Source organism: Pleurodeles waltl, chromosome 1_1 (genome assembly GCF_031143425.1).
Source record: "Pleurodeles waltl isolate 20211129_DDA chromosome 1_1, aPleWal1.hap1.20221129, whole genome shotgun sequence".
NCBI lineage: Eukaryota > Metazoa > Chordata > Amphibia > Caudata > Salamandridae > Pleurodeles > Pleurodeles waltl.
In genome coordinates, this window is record NC_090436.1 from 539,670,866 (window position 1) to 539,697,628 (window position 26,763).

Consider the following 26,763-nt stretch of genomic DNA (forward strand, 5'->3'; position numbering starts at 1 on the left):
AGTCGTTGTGCTCGTAGTGAAAGTCCATGCCTCCCTCCATGTAAGAGTAATTCATTTGTAGTACTTGTGAATGGCCGTTTGTGTTGTCCAACGTCTTTAAAGGTTTAACTGTACTAGGTTTGGGCCTGTTTGGCCTGGTTTAGTACGGGAATACATTTTGGTATCTTTTTAAAAAATTACAAGTGGTTTACCATTGTGTAGGTGTGTTGTATTTAGATGTCTCTCCCTGCGAGTATCCCAATATTTCCTTCCTTCTGCCCACTTTGTAGAAGATATTCTCTTTTTCCAGCTACTCCCTCTGGACACTTCCACGTTTACATCTAAAACGTAGAAGTTAAATGCACTCTTGGCAAAGATCTCTGGACATGAGAAATAGGACTAGAGTAAGCTTTGATCTGCACTCAAACCTTTTGGTATTACATTAATGGATATGTGAAGTAGCATAAGAGGAATACTACTACAGATACTCAGGGAAACCTTTCCGAATTGGCCAAGGATTTTCAGAGCAAGACAGTGAGGGAATATTTGACAAAATGCTGACTTGAAGCCACCAAAGTCACACTGGTGCAAGGAATGACACCAGTGACCTCCATCCACGCTTGAAGCTAAAAAGAAATACAAGACCAAGAAGAGATCGACATCAGAAAAGGTGACTCTGCCAGCTAGGGCACACATAACTACGACCTGGAGTTGGCACCAACCTTTTTTGATAAGCTGGTTTTGCAATTAAGCTTGAGGAAACATTCCAGCCTAGGCCTATGTAGCAGGGCTGATTCACATACTGAGGACTCCATGCAGTACCAAGGCAGGTAATTTCATAAAAGATATCTCTGACTCTCCCTTATAAAGAAGCCTGGGCCAACTGACTATGGATGAAATGAAAACTAGTCACCAAGAGCTGCACCAGTGTTCCAGATTCCAACCATGAAGACTGGTCAGGATACAACATACCACCATGACTCCAAAAACCACTACTATAGTGTAGTTGCCCCTGAGTTAGTGCTGCCACTTCACGTTGTCAACAGTATTGTCAGCGCTGGCATTTGTTTTGCCAAATGCGAAAACATTGATTAGTTTAGTGACTAAGACTGACATCTCTCCACTCCATAGCCATGCAGGATGCATACTCAGCAGCACAGTGTGGCACTGGCAGACTGGCACTGCTTGCATAGAAACTCATCTATTAGAACTGTTCAACCAAAGACAGCAGGCTTCTGTTATATTGCAACCCAAGAGGCAACAAAGAGCTGATAAAGTCTTTACTTTCTAGTGTGAAAACGTTTGTAGCTGAAATGTAGCCCTTACAGTAGTGCAAAAAGCCTTCGCTCTATGGTGCTAGGCAGCCAGTTTTTGTTCTGTTCCATCACACTCACCTCTTCCTACACTGGAGGGGGCCACCCAATGTGGGGATACCAATACTGGAGAAGAGTACCACTAGCACAATACAGTGCAGTATTTTTGGTTGTTGTGCATTTTTGGTAAATGTGCCCCTTTGTGTGTGTTATCTTTTTAAAGATGAATTGTTAAAATACCTATGTAATGAAAGTGAAGGGTAGACTAGTTCACTCCCTCAATTCCGAGTACAGCCCAAACTCTCCCTAAACCTTACTTTAGGGACGTCCCCCCTTTGAAATACAAAATCACAAATTGTCCAAATTGGTCTTTGGTGACCTCTTAGATTTCATAATTTCTTTCTAAATTACTATTTTATCCTCATAAATTACACACTGTAAAATATAATGTTACTTTTACCAATGTTTTATGATAAAAATATATATTTCTCATTAAAGTATTTCTTTTAGTTTTTAGTAGTTGCATGAAAGCATAAAAGAGAGGAGGGAACACAGTACCTAATCCCTTCTACAATACAGAAACAACAAAGCGAGGAATGAATTATAAGGAAAAAAGGCCCATACGTACTAACACATCTTCCCGTAGACACATAATGGGAAAACCCCTTTAATACATCATGGTCACAGTTCCTCAAATATACTTAAGTACTTTATTGCACACACCTTATAAGTTCATGGGCAGAAACAGCAATGGAATGCATCTGTGGTGCCCTTTATCCTGGTTATGTTCTGTTGAACATAATGCATGTCATATAATATAGGGGTGTGCGTAACTCATGCAATTGCCTTCAGCGTAATTATCACAAAATTACGCATAATTACTAAAATCACTTGAGAAGCATAATACAGCTTTTAGCACTATTCTCTTAACACAAAATGCACCCATGTCTCTGAAATGGATCAAAGATGCATTTTGCTGTAAGAAAACAGAGCTACCTGCAACAGAGCACAAACAGCAGCAACAAGCAGTCGCTTGTGCTCTCCAGGTTTGTTGTTCTTTTATATAACATTTATTTTACTGGCTTTTCAGTTAAGGTTCAGTCAGGTACATCAATCACTTGATATTCTGTTCATCACACTACATAATATATGTATATATGGTGCATTTATGTTACACAGGTAAAGTGTAATTACAGCGTCATATGCTAGTACCTTTGAATCGCTGAAATTGTCACCCCCTTACATGTATACCTACTGTATGGAAATGTTCAGTGGTTTTCAATAACTTTCTGAAGTAGTGTGGGGGCAGTGGGCAGGGACGATCGAGTTCTTGCAATCCTTTAGCCGATGTCTATCATAGTGTGCCCTACTGCACTCTGAGGGTTTCCCCACCTTCTCATGTTTTACATCGCACTTCCAGTGGGGATAATCAGGATCTAAGCCAACAACATAACAGAACCAAGAATAATCAAAAAAGAAAAAACTATCTGCCCATGGTCCCTAGTTATATATGATCAGTATGTGTGGTATCATTGAACGTGAACAACTGCACTCATGGCTGTGTCCGGGGCTGCGCACCGACTGGGTGTGCAAGGGGGAGGGACTACTTACTCCTGTATCATGACTCTTAGGTACCAAGGGCAACACCGAGGGGTCAAATCATTCTTGGAATCAGATTCAACTCCTATGGCTCTATTCTCCCATCTGTCCATCACTTCAGACCATAGAGGGGCCAGGGGTCTGTGCCTCATCTCGCCACTTTCCTCTCTCTCCAGGGCACTAACCTCTGCTCTCCCCATCTCGTGACATCCCATGTCCATTCCTAGAGGCTAGGACCTTCAGCGCTCTTCCATGCTATGGATATTCTGCGTTTTGGCCAGTGCCAGTGCTAGATCTACAAATCTATTGCCTACTTTCTTGGTGCGTGGCCGATTAAAGAGTCCCAGGAGGCATATTTCCATTGTGGATTCTAGGTGTCTATGTAGTGTACTGTTATATAGCCCCCCCACCCCCTCCAAAACTGTTGCAGCTGAGGGCATTCCCATGTCATGTGTCCGAGTCTTGCGTCTGATAGACAGCACCATGGGGAGCCCATTCCAGGCCTTCCATAAATAAGTGAGAGTCGCCGTGGGGTGAGGGAGGTCCTATGTGAGTAATTGTATTGTATATATTGCAGTCAGGTGTTTCGGGAGACCAGTGGAGCATATGCAAGGATTCTACCCCACTCCCCATCTGTGAGGTGCCTACCCAGGTCAGTCTCCCACAGGGCCCGCAGGCCATCCAGCGGGTGCTGTATCGTATTCAACAGTGATTTGTACAGCAGGAGACCAGGTGTGAGCCTCCCCCAATGGAGAGCATAGTCTGTAACACCTTGTGTGTGGGGGGCTCGCCCATTGTCTTTTTCCAGAGGGTTCAGACAGCTCCCGACAGTTACACATAAGTCAAGAACTGTCCTCGGGGCAGGCCAGTCCGCTACGTGCAGTCCTCAAACGGTATCAGCGATGCCTGGTCGTACAGAGCCCCCAGTGTGGTCAGTCCTGCAACCGTCCAACAGCGCAGTCTTACCTGTGCAAAGCTAATGAGAGGGTCACTGCAAGGCATTCCCACCAGCGGAATAGCCGGGGCATAGGGTACTTCTGTTTGTGTTCTTCTAAGGGCTCTCCGCCAGTTGACAAGGGCCGTCTTCAGCAATACTTCTCTCTTAATGCCTCGTACGGCAGGTAGGAGCAATCCTGTCACTAGTACAGGATCGTTGGGCACCCCTCCATCTATCCCTAGCTCCTCCAGCCCCACTCCGTGGAGCCATCTCACCAGCCACTGGAGCTGGGCAGCCAGGAAGTAGAGCTCAAAGTCAGGGACCCCGAGTCCCCAGGCATCTCTGGGCAGTCTCAGAGTGGTCAATGCCACTCGTTGTCTTCCACCGTCCCATATCAGTTCCCTGAGCAGCGTGTCCAGCGGGCGAAACCATGAGGGGGAGAGGGTGACAGGCAAGTTAACAAAATAGTAAAGCAATCTAGGTAGTGCCACCATATTGATAAGAGACACTCGCGCCATGGTCGGGAGATGCAGGGAGCGCCAGAAGGCAACACCGGACCGCAAGGCTTTAACCGATGGGCCCAAGTTTCCTTCTCTGAGGTCCCGCGTCTCATGGTATATCTGTATCCCCAGGTAGCGGAAAGTATGCGGCGCCCAGGTCAGCGCTTCAGGGCATGAGTGCGGTCGGCCCGGCCCCCGAACCAGCAGAAAAACATAGGTCTTACGCCTGTTGATGCGAAGGCCTGAGCAGGCCCCAAATTCCTTTAACAGCTGAAACACCTGGGGCAGTGTCTCCGGGGCATCACTGAGGCAAATAAGCAGATCGTCTGCATATAGAGATACTACATGGAAAGCTCCTTCCCAATAAGTACCCCATTCCTGGGCCTTGCCCCTGAGCCTTGCCGCAAGAGGCTCAATGGCAATGGCGAACAACAAGGGGGATAGAGGGCACCCCTGACGGGTGCCTCTGTATATCTCGTAGCTACACAAGATCATTCTTCCCATTTTAGCCCGGGCTGTTGGCTGGGTGTACAGTAATCTGACCCAGGCACGCCCGTTCTCCCACAGTCCAAATCTCGTCATAGTTGCACCTAGGAATTCCCAACTTATTGTGTCGAAGGCCTTTTCAAGGTCCACCAACACAATCATTTCCGTTGGGTGTGGGGGTGGGTGTCACTGTGTAATAAGGAGTATAACCGACGTAGATTGTTAGAGGTGCTACAGGCAGGGATGAACCCATTCTGATCCCAGAGTATGAGGGTATTCATATGCGGTAATAGTCTTGCAACCAATGTTCTGCTGAGGATCTTAAAGTCTGTATTAAGCATGGACAAGGGTCTAAAGTCCATGACACGTCGGTCGATCTGTGTGGTCTTGGGCAAAGGGATCACTATGGCCTCCCTAGTAGTGGCCGGCAAGAGCTTAATTTTGAGTGCCTCAGCGTACATCTCCGCTAACCTAGGGCTGCCTGCAGTGCGGCCCTCTTTCCCTGGTGCTCCTGTTGGCTCGTAGGTTTCGTCACTGGGAGATCTTTCTGAGAGTGACGGGCATGCCGCCTCTTACCTCGGTGGCAAGGCTGCTTGTGTTCCGTCTGAGTGACATCTGTATACCCCTTATGGTAGGCCTCTAACCAGGCCCACACCTCATCAGGCTCTTGGAAGAAGTGTGTGTTACCGTCCAGTATAACCTTCAACTTAGATGGGAACAGTAACGAATAGCGGAGAACTTCCTCTCGTAAGGCACGTTTCACCTCTAGAAAAGTGGCCCACTGTGTTTGTACTGCCAATGTGAAGTCTGGGAAGAAGGTTGCGCTGCCCCTGCCCACCTGAAAGGGACCTTTCTCGCGAGACAACTGTAGCAGTAGGTCTCGGTCAAAATAGTGTAGAAGTCTCGCTACTATTGGTCTGGGTGGTCTTCCCGGCTTCAGTCTACGGCTAGGGACTCGGTGTGCTCTCTCCAGTGCGAAGAAGGGCGTGAGGGTTCGTCCAGCCGTGATAGTATGCAGCCATGTCTCTAGGTAGGCCACTGCATCCGCGCCTTCCACGCCCTCCAGCAGTCCAACGATCCGTATGTTGTTGCGTCGACTAAGCCCTTCGGCATCCTCCGCCCGTTGTTCTAGGACCTGAACTCGTTCGGATAGGCATATAACCTGTGCCCGGAGGGCCCTGTGCATGGGCTGCAGCTCCTCCAGAGAGGTTTCAGTAGTTGTTACCCTGTCCACTAACTTGTGGTGATCCGATCGTAAGTGACTCAGTCCAGAGGAGACTTTCCCGATTTCCTGACTGAGGGTTAACTTAGTGTCTTCGATCGCTCCAAGGATTTTATTCAGTGTATCCTGCACCATACTGGGCACTGCCCCCCCCCACCGGTTCACTGCTGATCGACGGACGCTCAAGTCCCCGCTCCGCTGGGGGTGAACCCTATATCCTATGCCTAAGTTTCCCCATTGTTCAGTGGGCGCGCGGGCGACCGAGTGTTATCGCCCGACAATGACAAAGGAGATGATTGAGCCTCACTGCCTAGGGCCCCGGTGGCTCCTCATCACAAAGTCTCTTTTTCTAACAGGGGGACTCCCTCGGGCAGCTCTTCACAGGAGACTCAGGCCTTCACCCCTATGACAGCCTCCTCAGGCCTCTCCAGTCCACACTGAGTCAGATCTTCCGCCAACCCGATGATTCCACGAGGCCCACCGCAGCTTCAGGCGCCTCCACCAGAACCCCCTGCTCAAGCTCTCTGACGTCCGCGAGGGGGATGGGGCAAAGGGCACCCCCCCAACGATCATCAGAGGGGGCCTCCTCTCCACCAATTCCCCTCCACTTCCGGGCAACACTGTCCAGGGGGTACCCTCTGCCGCCACTCAGCCTCCTCACTTGGTAGCAGGGATCACTCGCTCCCTGCCTCTGTGCCCAAGGGGGGCCACCTATCTCCACCCATCTGTCAGCCTGCGATGCGGGGGCAGTCCTGTACACAGTCTCAAAGTCTCACTAGCTGAGACCAAGGCTTCGTCGCACTCTGCAATGGGGACGTGTATGTCTTTCAAAGCAATCCAGGGTTTAGTGGCCACAGCAGCTGCCTCCGGGGGCCACCAGGACCCAGACAGGTCCCACCATTAATACTTCCCCCCACAGGGCTGTAGGCAGCACGGCACTTTCCACCCCACTACCGCGGTTCTTCAGGGGCCGCCGTGCACTTCCGCGCCCTACTTGGGTCTCTTCAGCTCGCTTCTAGGTAGGACTGCCCGTCAACTTAGAGTCGCCACGGGGTCCACTGCCACCCCAGGCGCCTCTTCAGATTCCCCCCGTTCAGGGCCCCTGATATCTGCAGGGGTGGCAGGGTAGAGGACACCCCCTCAGCAGACTCCAGAGGGGGCCCCCCTCACAAAGCCTCCCCTGCTTCTGGGCCACACAGTCCAAGGGTCCCCCACCGACACACTTCAGCCTCCTCACTGACTGGTATGGGTCACTCGTACTCCGCTTTGGTCCTGCGGGGGGCTTCCCATCCCCCTTACCGCCATCCGCTCGCGATGTGGGGGGTGGTCTTGTGGGCATTCATGGTGCCTTCTCTTCTGGGCCCAAGGTGTCAACGCACACCTCGATGGAGCCGCGCTCGACTCCCTAGGCCGTCATGGGCCCAACAGCCACAGTGGTCGCTCCCGGGGGCTCCCGGGATTCGGTCGGGCCCCCTGCCCATATATTGTTGGCCTGGGCCGCAGGCAGCGCAATACTTTCTACCTCTCCACTGCGACCCCTCAGGTGTCGCCTGCACATATGGGCTGTGTTCGCCTCAGCGACCGCAGTCTGCAGCCGCTCCCCGGGTCTGCGGACCACGCGACTGACCCGCCGGTGCGCCCGTCAGACCCACGCCATCCTCTGCAGGGGGTCTGCAGCTCCCGGGGTCGCACCGTCCAAGTCTGTTCCTGTTGGGGGGCCTCTCTCCTGTGTAGTAGACTCAGGGGGTCCTCCAGCCGCCGATATTACAGGATGCACATATAGGCCGGCACAGAGCTCTGGGTTTAGGCAGCCGCCATCTTAGGCCTTCAAGCCGCGCCCCCTCCAGATTTGTTGTTCCTGTGCTCCTGATGTAGGATTTTTGCCTCAAACTACTTAAATCACTGGAGCAGGCGTGATCGCATAATTTTAGTAATTTTGCATCGCAAGAGTAATGCAGTATTACCGCAATTACTACAATTACTCTGACATAATTAAAATTACTCCCAGGCCTAATATTATACATGGGATCAGAGAACTGCCAAATTAACCCTTTGAATAACGTCCTGCAGACTTCTAGATGTAACATCACTAGTATTAAGAAACCCACATCACTTTTCTACTGTAGTATCTTTTCAAAGAAGAATATCACCATGTCTGCCAGCAGAACCCTGAATGCAATTACATCAGCTCAGGTTTGTAACACCTCCCAGTCAAATACTACATTCAATAGATGGCCTTTCTTTCAATAATTAGTTGATAAAGGAAGCATTTATGCTTCTCCCTTTTGGTGGCAGGTAGAGTAATGTCAGCTATCAGTGTGCAACTAGTCAGACAAATCTTTCTGACCGTGACTTCCATATGAACCTGTACAGACAATGCTGCAGGCTATCATAGTCACAGTATGGATTCCAAATGTTTTCTCCTTAACTACACAAAGTATCTCCTGGGTCTGAACGAACCAGGACGTCAAGTAGAGGCGGGAGGGGCAAAGGGGGGGGGGGGATGAGGCGCACCATGTAATGCAAGGGAGGGGGAGTTGCCTACAGTAGTAAATCAAATACTGGGAATTACCCTGAGCTCCATGACCTTCAAAAGAAAATGTATTCTTGTGTTATATCGTAAGGTGTATGCCTCTATTTTGTTCATTACATCTCATTAATATTTTTTAAAGAATGGGATTAGCAGAGGGCCGCTTCTCGTTCGTAGTGTTTGGGTCTGGTTGTAGGGTCAGATCACATGTGCTGCACAAACATGATCCAGAGAGCCGACTGCCCACTGTGCAGCTCAAACAACGTCACCAGCTACTATTTACCACCTTAAACATTTATAGTGATGATTCAGGTTGATAGCCCAGAGTAATACACTTGCGTGTATGTATATTTGTAGTTTGCAGTCCAATTTCAATGTTATGCACATATGGTACTGTATTGTTGTCTACTAATATGTTGATAAATCATTAGCCCCTTTTACGTCACCAAGACGAATACTCGCTACATACTGTTTTGTCCACTTTACAACGTAAAGGGAAGAACACTGAAACCTATAATAGAAGGAAACAGCAACATGTTTATTTTTATGTAGTCGGTTTATGTAGACTTCGTGCATTAGTGAGCGCTTGAGCGTGCTTTCCAAACACAAATATAAAACATATCTTAACTGATAAGGTAAATGGTTAGGCGGGATAATGCTCAGGTATAATCAAAACAAGCAAGCTTTCAAATGTTTTGTCAACTACACGAGGGAACCTCAGCTTCTAGACCGGCTGTAAGAGAACTCCGGAAAGTTTTAGTCGCTCCCGAAAAAAGATTAGTGTTGGGCTCTACATTTAGTTAAGTTCAAAGAGTTACTGCTTCTGCGCCCACTTTGTCCACCGACTTGAATAACCCGTGGCATATTCAACCGTAGCTAGACATTCTATTTTAAAGATGACTCTATTTTCAATCAGTAACCTAGGCACAAATCGTCTTAGACGAAGATTTGAGTCTTGCAGAGGAATGCCAAACTACCAGGAAAGGGTTGAGCAGGGTTTGAGACACCTCTGCAAGAATAGTGTCGAAGTCCAATTGTAAGACAATTGTGCAATGGATTTCAGTACTTAGCCTGGTGGCTGACAGCAAAGATTTTTTTATTGAAAGGGACAGCTTGGAGTTTTGGAAAATGTTCACATGAAAACCATAAAAAGTGAAGAGCACAAGATGTTAGAGGAAGAAGATAAGGAAGGTGAGACGTGCATGTCTTTAAGATTGCCAAAGACACTATATTAAATGTGCTCTTTTTTGAATTATAAAAGATAACCTAGTTTACTGGTGAATGAAGACTCAATCCCTCGAATGGCAAATTTAAGGGCTCACGACCGAAATTAAATAGCCTGGGAGCTAACATAGAACCCACGCGTACACCAGAGAGCACAAGAGTACAGCTTGATGAACAGCCTACATTCTTCACCAAGTGGGATTGGTTGGTAGCAAAAAAAGGAGACCCGTTCAAGACACTTTTGTGAAATTCCATGCTGTGTGCCAAGGAATTAGACGGTAATGATTTAGCGTACAATAAGTCACTATGAGAATGAGTAGTATGTGGAGGCAGGAGTTTCCCTCATCCAGTGGTCAGTGGACATTAGAAGTAACAGCAGGAATGGGTTCTGGATTGGTGATCTGAAAGCAGCTTCTCCGTGATACTGGAAACAGATGCACAGTAAAGGTAGGATAAAGGTGAAGAGTTGGTTCAAGCGTTTTCATAAATCACGTTTTACTTGCCTTAAAGAATCTCCTGTGATGGGAGAGGTATACACAACTGTGGGTCCTAGAATAGCTATGGCTAGGCTTCTATCTGCACCTCACCAATACAACTGAGTGATGCTAGAATGCATCTGGGGTTATCTCTGTTACAGTGCAGAGTTGACACGGCCTAGCAGTTTGCTTGAGTGCTCTTGCGGTTGCTGGCTCAAGACTAACTAGCACATGATTTTCCCCTTTTTGGACAGAGAAAGCAAAACATGATGACATGGAATACTGCACAGAGAACTATTAAAAAAGTACAAAGCATTTTCATCGTTTCTTGGTTTCATAGAACAAAAATGCAGCATACTGTTATAGTTGTGTGTGGGGGTGAGTTGATAAGCACATTAATAAAAACAGAGAGTATATGCCTTAGAGCTGGTAAATATTGCCACAGATAAATACATTGACAAAAAATACTCTGTAGAAGAAATGTTTATCACTTTGTTAACATTTGCATGATCTATTAAGCTCCATCAAAGTAATAATACAGGAACGAAAACTTAGGTCTTGTCTTAGTGAAAAAAAACAAGTCCAATTCTTCTTAGTTTTTCATTTGAGATTGACATGCTAATTTGCAAGTCTGAAGCCACATGCTGGGTTGACAGACCTATAGCGGCCATTCAAACAAGGGTTAGGTTGTCTAAAAAGGTGAATCACTAAGTGGAACATTGACCAAAAATAATGCCAAAGGTTGGGCATGCTAGAAAAGATGCATTGGGAATAAGATGACTCCATGGCCAGCACTAAAAGTACAGTAATCTACTTATTAGCATGTATCTTAAACATCCAGGCCAATGTAAACTTCTCTTTATGTCTAGCAAGAAAAGCCCTCTGTGCAGTGCTGCGTGGCTCAGCATCTACAGGAAAGTTTGCGGTTGGCTTGTTGGGTTTATAGTATAGGTGGTGGACAAAAGGAGAATGGTTAGATTCAAAGTGAGTGTGATGTGGGGAGCCAGTATTCTTCAGTACAGTAACCACACTTCTGGCCATTAGACCTCAGTAAAATGCCAATTTCAGGAGTGGCCTAAAGGGGATATAGGTGATGCATTTTCTCAGAGAGCCTTAAAGCACTTTCAAAACTGGTTTCAGGAGGTCCCATTTCCTGAGAGTTAGGCACATTGTAGATGTCTAGTTCTTCAACCCCTCTGAATATCTTGTTTTGGGAGATCTGTGCAGATTACATTGAGCAGTCTAGCAGTATTGTCATCAGAGTTCATTCTATTCCACTCTACATTACTCCACTCTATGACACTAGAATCTATGATACTCTTCTTCACGGTAACTCATGCCTTTTTCATGCACTGTTTATACCCTTGTATACAACGAAGTCATAGCATTCATTACAACACATAACTTCACAAATGACACGATTTGCCACAACACAATGCATGGTAGAGTAGCAAATTATAGTTAGTGTAGTCTGGTTAGTGAGTGGAAAAGTGTGTGTAATGTGGTCCGCTACATATAATTAGTTAGAAGGTGTTAGACAAATTGTAAATTAAAGTTATCAGCATAACTTTAGAATTTTTAAAGTTTGTGTAGTCTAAACGTGGTTTGTATAGTGAAAAGAAGTTTTCTTAACTATAACTAAGCTTTAACCTTTGTTTTTCTTTTTATGAATTTCAATTTTCTGAAGATGTTTAATCAAAATGTGTTTCAAATTGTAGGGTTCAGTCTCACAAGTGGAAAGTTATGTGGAGTGTCGTACAGAGCAGTGAAGGAGAGTTTTGTAACATCTGTTGTCATAGGCTAAAGTACTGCAGATTGGAATTCAGTGTAGAATAGAGTGTAGTAGCGTATTGTTCAGTGTAGTAAAGTGTTAGTGTAGTGGCATGGTGTCTCCTATATTGGAGTTAAGTATTGTAGAGTGGAGCAGCGAGTTATACGGTGGAATGGCATGTCAAATACTAGAGTAGGTTGTTGTAGACTGTCAGTGTGAAGTAGAGTATTTTAGAGTGGAGTAGGGTGAAATAGAGTGTCAGAGTGGAGTATCTTCAAGTGGAGTGTCGTAGAGAACAATGAGGAGAGTGTGGTAGAGTGGAGTGCAGTGTCATATTGTGGAGTGGCATATGATAGAGAAGTTGAGTGGTGTATCATTGAGTGTCATACAGTGGCATAGAGTGGATGGGCATAGAGTAGAGTAGCATAGAGTGGCATACAGTATAGTACAGTGTTGTACAATGAAGTTGCATACAGTGGAGTAGAGTGTCAGACAGTGGAGTGGCATAGAGCAGAGTATAGTACAGTGATGTAAAGTGTGATAAAGTGTGGTGGAGGATAGTGGAGTGGGGTTCACTGGAGTGGGGTAGAGTGGAGTAAAGTAAAGTGTCAAAGTGTAGTGGCACAATGTAGACTATAGTGGTGTGAAGAGGAGTGGCATGGCATACAGTCGATTAAAGTGTCATAAATTGGTTGTATTGTGTTGTACATTAGAGTAGAGGGGTGTTGTACAGTATTATAAAAGAATGTAGACTACAGTAGAGTACAGTGGCAAACAGTCTAGTTGATTTTTGCAGAGTGTAGTGGTGTACAGTACATACAGTGTTGTAGAGTGTGGTACAGTGGATTGGCATACAGTGAAATAGAGTACAATGGCATTGAGTGGCATAGAGAGTCGAATGGCGTACAGTGGCATAGAGTGGAGTACTGTGTCAGAAAAAAAATGGAGTAAATGGGAGTCCTGTGGCACACAAAGAGTTGCGTACAGTGTTGCATAGTAAATTAGAGTATAGTGGAGTAGTGGGTTGTACTGGTTGTACTGGAGTGTAGGGGTATAGACAGGAGTAAAGTATCAGAGAGTGGCATACAGTGTAGCAGAGTGCTGTAGAGTGGAGTTGCATAGAGTACAGTACTGTGTGAAACAGTTGAGCTGCATAGAGTGGCTTGTTGTAGTGTAGAGTGAGGTAAAGTCTCATACAATGGAGTAGAGTGGTGTAAGGTTGTGTGGAGTAAAGTACAATAGTGTGTATTGGTGTGTCATAGAGTGTCATGGAGAGGAGAGTACTGGCATAGTGTAAGTTGTAAACTGTTATAAATTGAAGTGTGGTCCTGTACGGTAAAGTCCCCTGTCTTATAGAAAAGTGTTGAATATTGTAATAGGGACAGAGTGGAGTACAGAGTTGGACAGTTGGGTGTACAGGGACAGAGTGGAGAGAATTTCTGAGTGCCATAGGTGTAGAAGACTTTTATAGAGTGGAGTTAAATAGAGTGGATAGAGTGGAGGATAGTGTAATATAATGGAGCAGCGTAGAGTGGAGTGGCATATCTTGTAGTGGCATATGGTGGATTACGATAAATTGCAGTAGCATACAGTGGAATAGCGTACAGGGAAATACTGTAGAGTGCAGTCTAGAAAAGTGGAGTGATGTACAGTGGCGTAAAGTAGGGTACAGTGGATTAGTGTAAAGTGGGGTGGCATACATTGAAGTGGCATAGCATGGAGTCAAGGAAATTGCTATTAATTGGTGTGTCGTCATACAGTAGAATGGAATGCTGTGTCGTACACTGTTGGGAACTGTTCTAGAGTGGAGTAGAGTGCTGTACAATAGAGTGCATGGGCATTGAATCAGGGGCAAATTTGGACAGTTGAGTGTAAGAGGATAGGGTGGAGTAGAGTCTAGTAGAGTGGCACAGAGTTTAGTAGAGTTTTGTGGAGTGGAATTATATGAGTGTAGAAGAGTACATTGGAGTGGAGTATAGTGGATTAGTGTACAGTGGAAGAGCATAAAGTGAAAAAACGTGGCGTACAGTGAAGTGGTGTAGAATGTAATATCGTACAGTGCAGTAGCATACCATGGAGCGGCGTAACGTGTAATAGCGTATAGTGAAGTTCATTACAGTGTAGTGGCGTATAGTGTATTGTGAGGTGAGGTAGAGTGTGATAGGACACAGTGGAGTGGGGTAGAGTGGAATACCAAACAGTAGACTGCAAAGGTTGAAGATGCACACAGTGTAACAGCATCAAATACACAATTATATACAGTTGAATAGCATAGAGTGGAGTACAGAATAGTGGTCTACAGAAGAATAGCATAGAATGGAATAGTACAGAGTATAAAAGCGTAGCGTGGAATGGGTTACAGTATAGTGGTGTAGAATGGTGTAGTGTGCAGTGGAGTCAGTGGAGTGAAGAAGCATATAGTGGAGTGGCGTAGAGTGGAGTGCTGTCCAATGGACTAGCGTAGAATGGAGAGGGGTAGAGTGAAGTGGTGTACACTGAAGTGGAGTCGAGTGGAGTAGTGAATAGTGGCGTGGCATACAGTGGAATAGCGTAAAGTGGAGTGGTGAACAGTAGAGTGGGGTAGACTGTAATGGTGCATAGTCAAGTAGCATACAGTGCAGTGGGGTACAGTGAAGTGGCATACACTGTAATGAGGTACAACGTAATAGCATACAGTGGAGTGGCATACACCGGAGTGGTGCAGAATGGAGTAGCATACAGTAGAATAGCATACATTTCTCACTGTTCATAGGGCACACAAAGGAAAAAAGCACCCATTTGGAGACAACGGAATGGAAGATTCCAGAAATGGAGTCCAAGCTCACTGACAGAGAACAAGAGATCCTACATCACATGTTAACCATAAAGCAGACAGAATAGAGGAACACGGCTACGGAAGCCACTAGAGCCAGTCACTGCGGAACCCAAAATCACCTTAATGAGGTGGGTGACAGCTCCTTGCCTTGCTAGAGAGGAAGGAGAGAGACAACCAATGGGTTCTCGAAATATTGAATGCCAAAGGGGAGTGAGTGAGGGACAGGCAAGGTGTGGCAAATGCCTTTACAGCCTACTATACCCACCACTGCTTCCCGGAGCTCACCACCACTGCTGAGGAGTGTTGAAAGCTGATGTTTGATATACAACTCCCAGGGCTCTTGCAGTCAGAGAACTCCTAAAACAGGAACCTAAAGATCTGAAGTGCAGGCAATCCATGAGTTGACTTCTGGCGAAGCGGTGGGCCCTAAAGACCTGTCTATTGAGCTTTATGAAATCATTGCTTTTAAGGTGACACCCCACCTCCTGCAAGCGTTTAATGAAAGTTGACAAAAGGGCTCCTTGCCTAGAGATCAAATTTTTTGAAGAACATTCGGCGCAAAGAGATTACAAATATGGGCCTTAGTCTTCTATGAAAGTATTAGGCAGGGCTAGACTTCTGGACTTTGCAATAGAGCAGGGCGTGCCTTTCCCAGTATTTCCGGTCTTGTCTCCATTCAGGCAAAAGCGGCTTCTATCCAGTCAGTGAAGTGTGTGAATGAGGCACGTCCTGGCCTTAGCTAAGCCTCCTTGATTATTTCCTCATTATGTATTGTTTTTAAACCCTTCAAAAGATAGGAGACGATCCAGAGTTTCTGCTGGGAGAACAGATTGAGGCCCCATCCCAAACAAGTAAGCTAATTAAGCCACTAAATACTGTAGTAGAGGAACAACATACAGAAAGGGCCATCATATTGTTGTGCTGATGATTGCCAGTGGGGCATGAATACTTGACTATCAGTCTTCCTCTGCCTGCTCGGTTAACTTGCATCTAAATAGTTGATTAGGTAGTAGGAAGCTGGCTATGCACCCTCTGGACATTAAACTGTTCCCTTCACTGCTCTTTCTCACAAACATCAGATATTTTAAATTAGACAAACCTGGACACCTTAGTGTAAATCAGGGCCTCCATCTGTAAAGGGTAGGCACTTCCAAACTGGCAAACAGCCTAAGATAATATTTCAAATGATGAAATACTTACAGTTGGTAGCAGAAATACTTACAGTTGGTAGCAGAGGGGTCAGCACCAGTTTATAAAACAAGAAGTAAGAATCAGTTGGCATCTTACCTGGCGGGAGCACTTTGTTTCCCGGAGGGCTTTGAGGCTTCCATTCCAGTGTAGGAGCTGAAAGATGATCATCAGTTCCTATGACATGGAAGATCAGAACGTCTGTTTTAGTGCTTGAATGTTCTGAAGCATCATATTTAAAATTCATTAAAAAGATAGAATTGTTTAAAGTTAAACCTATTAAGACTTTAGGCCTAATTTAAAGTTTAGTGGCTGGGCTACTTCATCACAAATGTGACATGATGGATATACCATCCTGGTTTAGTACAAATGCCGTAGGATATAATGCACTCATAATAACATGGACAGGATTTCCATTCTGTTTGTGACATTGGTAATTGTAGCGATTCACGTGCTATGACAAGTTGCCATTTGAAATAAGGAACATTCGAAGATTTGCATTTAGAAACAAGAAAGTGACATTATATGATAAAGAAATTACAAAACATAATTTTATATATTTTTTTCTTTTAACTTTTCCTTCTTGAGCTGTTTATTCCAGCCCATCAGCTCTACCACTGCTTCTCTAGAGCAGAGATCTTCAAACTGAGACGCGATCCATGGTGGGGCTGTAGCTTCTTTTCTAGGGGGTGCACCCTCTGTGGCAAGTTGATGCTGCTGCAACTTTGGGACAGAAATAGGTTGGAGGGATTGGAAGACGTGAAGTAGTGCATGTAAGTAAAGATAGCCCCGAAGTGCAACCTTGTTTACAATGTGCATTTGGAAATTGTCTTCATTTACACAGACAATTCCTCAGGTGAGTGGGACTGGGCAAGTCGATGAGGAGGCTGTCTGACTGGTGCCCCAGACTGCAGGGACGCTCCGCCAGAGCATATCTGCCCAAAGCAGTGGCTCCTGGTGTCCTTGGAGAGGTGGAGCAGGGGAGCGAAGTGATGTGTTGGGGCTCACTACTTTTCTTTTTAAGTAGGCAGGGAAGACTGTCTGCTGGGGATGTTCAATAAACCAGGGGAGTAGGGTGTTGGGGATCATTGTTTTCCTTTTTCAATTTTTTTGTTTTGGTTTACAGTTAGGCCGAGGATACTGACCACAGGGAACTTCACAACAATGTCCCAGTTGAGGCGAGGAGCATACATTTTCTGGCCATTACAATGTCAGCTCACCTCCTCTCAGGGTGCAGCAATATGGTATATTTAAGTTACTCTTGGTAATAACATTCTGGAGCAACAGATCCCAATTTTAACAGACAGCAGGGGCGTAACAAACACCTCCATAGTCCCCCCACTGCAGGAGGCTCCTGGTCTTCTCTCCAGGAAGGGGGCTTCCTTAGCTTTTTTTGTGCAGTGTGTGTCTCTCTGAAGCAACTGCCGTGTCCAGCCTGCTTTGAGCTGACACAGTGCTGGCCCCACAATGAAAAAAACCAAATTAACCTACTTGTTTCTTTTCAGTCCCAGCTGCCAGGCACTTTACAGGAGTGGGTGGGGGGACCCCTATGAGAACGCGCATTCTCCACGGAGCACAGCACGTTTTGGAGGGAAGAGGCAGCACAGAATTTATTGGAGTAGAGATAGGGTTGCCACCTTTCCCAGAGAAAAATGCCAGCCCATATTTTAAGATTCTGCAAACGCCTACACAGGATTGTTAAATAAAACCTTCTATGAAATAATCTGTATTCAGTTTAACATTGCTTTTATGTCTTTGTTTACTTAAGCTATCAGCAGAGGTCATTATGACTGCTGTAGAACATATTCTAATGTGTTTTCATATTACTTAAGCAGTTTAAATATATACTGATGAGAGGTCATTGCAGATGATTTTACATTGTTGCTATTAAAGGATCTGATGGAAACCCAGAGTTCTTATTTCCGTTGGGAATGCTTTGAATAACTTTGAATAATGTGCCATGCCAAAGTTGAAGTTAAAAGCAACATGGAATACATGTAGTTTAAAAATAATTGACAAATCTATAACAATAAAAGCACAGTACTGAAAAACGAAAGTGACCAGCTTTATTGAAATGTACAAAGGGTTCATGTATTTTTAATAAAACAAAGTAAAGCCTCTGTGTACAGAAAAAAAGTTCAGTGAATTCAATATTTAAATAACCACATTAAGTTGCAGGATTCTAAAGCAGAGATTTCAACCTCTGACAGATGCATCTTGTCTTTTAGACCTGGCTCTTGTTTTTTTGCTTTTCCCATTATAGACAGAACTTCAAGTACCAGAATTCAATGCATTAACTATTCATAGCTGAAAAGAAAAATGCGAGGTCAATGTGTAAGATGTAATTGATCATTTCTTGTGCACATATGGAGCATGAAAGCCTTTTCCTTCAACGTCTCCACAAAGTTTGTGTTTTCATATTAGTAGCTCCCATAGCAGGAACGTAGAGCATTATTGGTTATTTTAGTTTCCAAAATAAAATCCTTTCCTTGTGTATCACAAGGCAGCCAGTGGTACCAAGGCAGGGTCTAAGGGGCTGCAAGGAAGGGGACCAAGAACATGATATATTGGGCAGATGATAACAGTGCAGTCGGCCCTCAGGGAATTATTGCTGAAAGGGAAGTCATGCTATTGTGAGAGGTCCAAAGGAAGTCAATTTGTATAGCTAGTTAAAATTTATGGCACAAGTCAGTTAAGTTAGCTGACATAAACTTGGTTGCCCTATTTGACTTAGTTAAATGTACGCATAGTGTCTCTTGCATATGCAATACACTAAGAGGAGGAGTTCTGTAGGGACATGTGATTTCTTTTAATCCAAGGAGAAGCCCTGAAAAAGTGACTCCATCTCTTACACTGAATGTGAGTCCCTCAGCAAGTTATTTAAATTTACTCCCAAGGCAATTGGAATCATGCAGTATAGAAGGACCAAGTTATGCTGCGGAGCTGACTAAATCATGTGGCAAGAAAAGGCAAATTATGTGACTTAATTTGTTAAATTTTCTGATGGTATTACTTCATAATTTTGACATTTTTAACAAGTTAACACTGCCTCGGCAAAAAGTTGACCTAAGTTAGAAGCAACAGAAAGGTGACCAGTCAATTTTTGCATAGGGCCTTCAACTGCAAGGCAACATGTCATGTGGATTTTAGCAACTTTTGATCAGTTTGAGTTAGAAAATATGTTGTTTTGCTAAAATCTGTAGATTATGCAGCAGATGATTAGCTATGGAGTAAACGCATAATAATGTGGAAAATGCTGCAGCCACAGAATTGCATAATTCCAGTGACCTGTCTAATACAGCAATTACCCATAACACCCATGCCTGCGTGGGCAATTAAATACCATGTTCTCTTTGTATTTTATTATATGGAATGTTTAAAATATTATTAGCCAGACTAGCATTGGAGTCCATTGAGTATCATTGGAGTACCTAGAAATGTACTTCAGGTGGGTGGGGTCACACATTAAGTCACAGATAAACTGGGGCTACACCTGGGCACTTAGACTAAGGCATTAAATGGAAAGGAGAACTGCCAGTCTCAAAGAATGGAAGCTCCGCAAATTTGTGGTAGATTAACTTGCTATGCCAAAACAGAAATAACTTGCTTAATCTTCACCTTTTGGTGACTGTAGGAAGTTGGCTCTGTATGTACTATCTCAAAGTGAGAGATAGTGTGCACAGAGTCCAAGGGTTCCCCTTAGAGGTTGAAAGTGGCAAAATTAGATAATACTAATACTCTATTTTGTGGTAGTGTAGACGAGCAGTAGGCTTATCAAAGGGTAATATTAAGCATTTGTTGTACTCACACAGGCAATAAATGAGAACACACACTCAAAGACTTAACTTCAGGCCAATAGATTTTTATGTTGAAAAATATTATTTTCTTAATTTATTTTAGAACCACAAGATTCAGAATTCAACTAAGTACATAAATTGTAAGGTACATGGCATAGGTAAATATGGAACTTTAAATTAAAACAGTAATGTACACAGTTTTGGCAAAAATGGCAATAAGCTAATTTAAAAATAGACAGTGCACAAATCAACAGTTCCTGGGTGAGGTAAGTATTGGTTAGTTTTTCAGGTAAGTAAAGCACTTACAAGTTTAGTCTCCGGGGCATAGGCAGCCCACCGTTGGGGGTTCAATGCAACCCCAAACACCCAGCAACACAAGGCCGGTCTGGTGCAGAGGTCAAAGTAGGGCCCAAATAACATAGGCATGTATGGAGACAAGGGGTGCTCCAGTTCCAATCTGCTGGCAGGTAAATACTTGCGCCCTTGGGCAGCAGACCAGGGGGGGATTTGTAGAGCACTGGGGGCGGTCACAAACAGGTATACAAACTACTCCCACAGCGGCACAGGGGCGGCCGGGTGCAGTGTGTGAAGTAGGTGTCTGGTTTAAGGTAGAAATCAATGGAGAGAGCCGGAGGTCACTTTGGCGATGCAGGCAGGGCACAGGAGGGCTTCTCGGGCCAGCCACGGACTGGGCAAGGATGAGGGCCGCCTGCTGGTCACTCCTGCACTGGTAGTTGGTTCCTCTCAGGCCTGGGGGCTGTGGGGGGAGTGCTTCTTCCAGGCATCGGGTTCTTTGTTACCGGGCAGTCGCATTCAAGGGGAGCCTCTGGATTCTCTCTGCAGGCGTCGCTGTGGGGGTGCAGGGAGGTCGTCCCAGGGTGTCCACATTGTGGGAGTTGCCTGGGGTCCTCTCTGCAGTGTTGGTTCTTCTGGACACAAACTGGGGGCGTCAGGTGCAGAGTGTTGGGGACTCACGCTTCCGGAGTGAGGCTGGAGTCCCTTTAAAGATGGTTGTTTCTTTGTTTCTTGGACAGAGGCACTGTCCACAGGAGTTTCTTGGTCCTTTGGTTGCAGGGAAGTCCTCAGAGGTCGCTAGTCCCGCTGGATGCGTTGCTGTGCAGGTTCTTTGAGTCTGGAGACAGGTCGGTAGGGCTGGGGCCCAGTCAGTTGTCGTCTCTGTCGTCTCTGCAGGGCTTTCAGGTCAGCAGTCCTTCTTTTTGTAGGTTGCCAGGAATCTGGTTTCCTGGGTTCAGGGTCACCCGTAAATACTTAATTTAGGGGGGTGTTTAGGTCTGGGGGCAGTAGCCAATGGCTACTGTCCTTGAGGGTGGCTCCACCCTCTTTGTGCCTCCATCCTGTGGGGATGGAGGAGCACATCCCTAATCCTATTGGGGGAATCCTCAAAAACAAGATGGAGGATTTTCCGAGGAGGGGGTTACTTCAGCTCTGGCCACCTTAGGGGTGGACCTGGCTATCGGGGTGACTCCTCATTGTTTTTCTCATTATCTCCCCGGACTTGCTGCCAAAAGTGGGGGCTGTGTCTGGGAGGCAGGCATCTCCAATAGCTGGAGTGCCCTGGGGCATTGTAACACAAAGCATTAGCCCTTGAGGCTCACTGCTAGGTTTTACAGTTCCTGCAGGGGGGAGGTGTGAAGCACCTCCACCCATTGCAGGCTTTGCTTCTGCCCCAGAGAGCACAAAGGCTCTCACCCCAGGGGGTCAGAAACTCGTCTCAGTGCCAGGCTGGCACAGACCAGCCAGTCCTGCACTGAAGGATTGGGTAAAATACTGGGGGAATCTCTAAGATGCTCTCTGTGTGCATTTTTTTTAAATTAATCCAGCACTGGCATCAGTGTGGGTTTATTATTCTGAGACATTTGATACCAAACTTCCCAGTGTTCAGTGTAGCCATTACGGAACTGTGGAGTTTGTGTTGACAAACTCCAAGGCCATATACTTAATATGGCCTCACTGTACTTACAATGTCTAAGAATAGACTTAGCCACTGTAGGGGCATATTGCTCATGCAGCTATGCCCTCACCTGTGGTATAGTGCACCCTGCCTTAGGGCTTTAAGGCCTGCTAGAGGCGTGACTTACCTATGCCACAGGCAGTATTTTGTGTGCATGGCATCCTGAGGGGGATGCCTTTTTCTCCCCACCAACACACACAATCGGCAATGGCAGTGTGAATGTGTTAGGTGAGAGGTCCCTTAGGGTGGCACAACACATGCTGCAGCCTTTAGGGACCTCCCCTGGTCACAGGGCCCTTGGTACCACTGGTACATTTTACAAGGGACTTATCTGAGTGCCAGGGGTGTGCCAATTGTGGAAACAATGGTACATTTGTAGTGAAAGAACACTGGTGCTGGGGCCTGGTTAGGAGGGTCCCAGCACACTTCTCAGTCAAGTCAGAATCAATATCAGGCAAAAAGGGGAGGAGGGGGTAACTGCAACAGGGAGCCTTTTTCCTACAGTGACTAAATGTAATTTCCATCTGCATATCCCTTACAAACCTACTCCCCTATTTAGGCGTCAATGAGGGACATTCACTCAGCTCCTAAATTTTGATAATAATAATAATATTGTAATAAAAAATATAAACAACTTGAATTTAGTGTGCATATATCTAGAGCATGATCTTCCCACAAGGATAATTTTATTCTCTTTGAAGCTAAACATATCCTGGTGGTTGGTGACTGCATGGGAATGGACATTGTGGGGGACCATTCCTTGTAGGGGGCCTGCTGTTTTTTACACCACTGACAGAAATGATAGAATTAGATCCCTGAGCTGGTGCAGCATGCATGGATAGAAGCAGCAGATATAAAGGTCTTGGTTATACAATGCCTGGTTCAAAGAAAGCATAGTAAAATGAGAAAGAACTTGGGGCCAGATGTAGGAAAGGATTTGCAACTCGCAAACGGCAAAAACTGCCGTTTGCGAGTTGCAAATCGCATTTTCCTATGCAGAAATGCATTCTGCGAGTCGGACCGACTCGCAAAATGCATTTCAGAATCGCAAATAGGAAGGGGTGTTCCCTTCCTATTTGCGATTCCTAGTGGTATGCAATACCATTTGCGACCGCATATGCGGTCGCAAATGGTGTTGCAGTTACCATCCACTTCAAGTGGATGGTAACCCACTCGCAAATTGGAAGGGGTCCCCATGGGACCCCTTCCAGTTTGTGACTGGACCCAAAAACATTTTTTCAGGGCAGGGAGTGGTCCAACGGACCACTCCCTGCCCTGAAAAAATACCGAAACTAATGGTTTCGGTTTTTTTTTAAGTGCAGCTCGTTTTCCTGCAAGGAAAACGGGCTACACTTAAAAAAAAAAAAAAAACTGCTTTATTTAAAGCAGTCACGAACACGGAGGTCTGCTGACTACAGCAGGCCTCCATGTTTGCGAGTGCCCATAGTCGGTATGGGGCCGCAATTTGCGACCCACCTCATGAATATTCATGAGGTGGGTCATTGCGACCCCATACCGACTAGCAGACGGTGTCTGAGACACCGTTCTGCATAACATTTTGCAAGTTGCAAATAGCGAGTCGCTATGACTCGCTATTTACAACTCGCAAAATGTTTCTTTGCTACATCTGGCCCTTGGTATTGAAAAGCAGCTCTGAGACTTCAGACTACATTTTCCGTCTATCCATTGGGGCTGCCTATGTTGCACTGTAGCTGTAAGTATCATAAATTCCCCTGGACTCATTTTCACTCATCAAGAAAGGTACATGCCTCCCATCCACTTGAATTGGTTGCACCTGCCCTGAAAACTTTCCTCATCCAGCAAAAAAGCAAATTTCTGTTGATTTCGGGGAAGTCACTGTCCAACAACCTTGAATGTAACCATTCTTGCAGACTACATGGTTTGTGAAGTATTTAGCATACCTTAACTTTGAAAAGCTCTGCTTCATGGGCTAGTATTGCATCTGTTTGCTCTACATTTTTTTTGGAACAGCTTACTCGGCACTGACATTTGTGAAGTATTAACATATTTTGAGTTTATAGTTCAAAGGAGAAAAATACACTGCTTATATTGGATTTGCGTTCCATTTTTGACACGGAAATATAATTTAATAAACTGTTCCCCCTCCTTCCCTACCTGTCCTCTTCTGCCTGGTCCCCTCTTCACCCACTTTCTAACTTTAAATTTGAAATGAGGGGAGAGACTGACATAAAAGCTTTTTTGTTTAGTTGCGCGGGCAACAATACAGTATGAAATCCTCTGTTCTAGAGACTGCGTGCTACGATTGGATTATATTTCTGGTGTGATGAAAGAAGAAACAAAAGGTCAGGAACAAGACTTGATAAGAGCTGAAATAATATTTAAAATAACATCAACAACTTGTTTCTATACAGTGCTCCATGTGCGTTTCCTCAATTTATAACCACATACACAAGGAGAGATGCTAATAACCAATTTACTGTACTCGATTTACCAAGTTTGGAAGACTGGATACCTGAATTTGCTTTCTGGCTTTTGGATTTGTGATCTGCAGATCACTACGTTTCGGCATCCTTCTCATTGAGTCATCTTCATATTTATAAAATCCTTACTGGAGGCACAGGAGATTTGAGTTCATATCCTGATTTCCTAATTTGACTAAAACTACGTGACCCTTGAAAAGTTAGTATTACATTCTGTACATCAGTTCCCTAATCTTGCAACATTTTTTGTACTTGAAATCACACTGAGGACCATTAAAAAAACAATTATAAAGGTGCTTTGACAAAGACAATAGGGCCATTCACAAAGGGCCTCCGCACTCATGGCAGAGGACCTGCAGTTTTGGCCGTAGGTCCTGCAGTTGTGATGGGGGCCCTGCACTCATGACAGGACCTTTGCAATGACCAACTGCAGCGTGGAGGTCCCACCACGAGTGCGGGGCCTCTGCCACAAATGCAGAGCCCCTTTGTGAATCGGCCCCAATATGTCTGGCATTTTTGTAGAAACATGCTTCTTCCTGGATTGTCGAGTTTGGGTGTATGTGAATGAGTCATTGGGTGGAGGATTGGATAGCTGAGTGAGTTCATGCATAAATGAATAGACGGGTTTGTGTGTGGATAAGTGCATGAATGACTTAATAGATCGTTGACTTGGTGATGTAAGAGTAAAATTAATTATTATAATGATTGTAGCCTGAGAAGGTAGACTTGCTGCACAGCAAGAGCTTCACGCAGAGCTGCACCCAATCCCCTGTGCAGCCAATTCTCCATATGGGCAAACTGCACTGCGCACAACTTTTAAGCAAATTAATACCTTTTTTTTTAATAAAAGCAGAGACATAACCACAACTATATAGTTGCTATTGTGGACTCTCGAATATAAGTATTGTATATGCAGTTGCGTGCAGTGTAATATGCTATTTAGTACCTGTGTGGAGGGAGGAGAAGTTCTATACTGGGTTTCTCCCCGCTCCATTTAATTGTAGTGTGCATGCGTGCTTAGTGGTTTTACAAGTGCTTTTGTGGTTTAGTTATAAACTCAGACATTTTAATAGAGTTGGAGCACCATCTTTCTGCACAGACCCACAGCCCAAGCAGTTGCTCCAAATAGAAGTGTTAATGCATGTAACTGGTTATTCTAAGTTTAGTACGCAAAAGTGCTCCTTATACTGCTATAGGGTGTCAGCAGCAATACGTCTACTTAAGTAAAAAAAAAAGTATTTTTAAATTGGTTAACAAATGAAGTTACAGTTTAATGGCTCTGCTCAGAGACAGAGGTGGGTCCCAGCAGAAGAAACTGCAGCACAGAGAACAAAATGGTTACAAACAAAATAGCTGTCATATTGCTTCTGCTCGTTGCCCTGTTACTAGTTTTGAGAAGGAGCTTAGGTCTTTATCACAACCTGTTTTCTGTCAAATTGTGTAAAAAGTAGGGGTGGGCAGAACTCACGGATATTTACTCTGTGGAATTCAGTGGAGTTTCAAAAATACTCAGTGAGATTCCACAGATTTCCGCCGTCCCCTCATTTAAATGCACATAACACGTACATAGAAGGGAATTGACGCTACAGTGATATGACCGCTCTGCCTGCAGTAGTGCTTAATTTGTGCTTGTTGTTTCCATTGCTGAGCACCTGCACTTATTTTTGAGGGCCAGCGCTTAGTTTTTTGTCTCAGGCATTTACTGTGAGCAAAAGACACGTGGGAAAGACGGAGGAAGAGAAAAACGAAAAAGTGCCAGGAAGGGGAAAAGCAGGAAGCTGACAGAGTGAACTGAAGGGGCAGGGAGTGGCTGTAAATGGACTGAAGAGGCCCGAGACGGCTTGAGGATTACCCTGCCTCAGTATTCCGTGCTCGCACATTCAATTGCAGCAGCCGCGTGTAAGAGGAGAGCTTTGAGCACCGGCACCTTTTTATTTACAAATTAAGCGCTTCAGAAAAGCACACTGGGGCTTGTAGTTTCACTTCCATTTTTCACATTAAAAGAGGTGGGCGGTGCTGGTAAATTATTCTATGCAGCAGTTGGTGGAGTATTTGCCGAACTCCATGCTCCACTGGCCAAACCTGTCCCAACTCTGCCGGAGCAGAGTTTACTGCCCACCCTTAGTAAGAAGCACAACATTCTTCACAATAGCTGTATGGCATTTCTCTCATTGACTTTAATGGTCTGTTGACACCAATCTAAAAATTACTTCTCAAGCTAACTTCCCCTTCACTTTCAGAAATTTATCAGTCACTGCTTTGCTTATTATGCCATCTTATATGAACGCACATACATTTCACGTGTAAAAAATAGCATGAACTATATTCCTCAACTGCAGTCCAAATATCCTATAGACAGAAGGGTGTATTTAACATTTTATGCAATGCAGGGCAGCAAGCAAAGTTGCTTTGCTCAGCTGTATGAAGGGAAGACCACAGAAATTCGCCATGTCTGCTAAGATTTGAAGTATTTCTGCTGTGTATAAAATCCA

At 45.0% G+C, this 26,763-nt stretch overlaps 1 protein-coding gene across 2 annotated transcripts in view; it reads right to left on the reverse strand.

Annotated features, from left to right (window-relative positions):
* LIX1 (limb and CNS expressed 1) overlaps nt 1-26,763 on the reverse strand; it is a 915,486-nt gene that overhangs the window by 51,059 nt on the left and 837,664 nt on the right. For both annotated transcript variants that reach the window (XM_069225931.1, XM_069225941.1), the window contains exon 5: nt 16,140-16,217. In XM_069225931.1, coding sequence (XP_069082032.1) covers nt 16,140-16,217 — 78 coding nt within the window. The remainder of the gene's footprint in view (nt 1-16,139; nt 16,218-26,763) is intronic.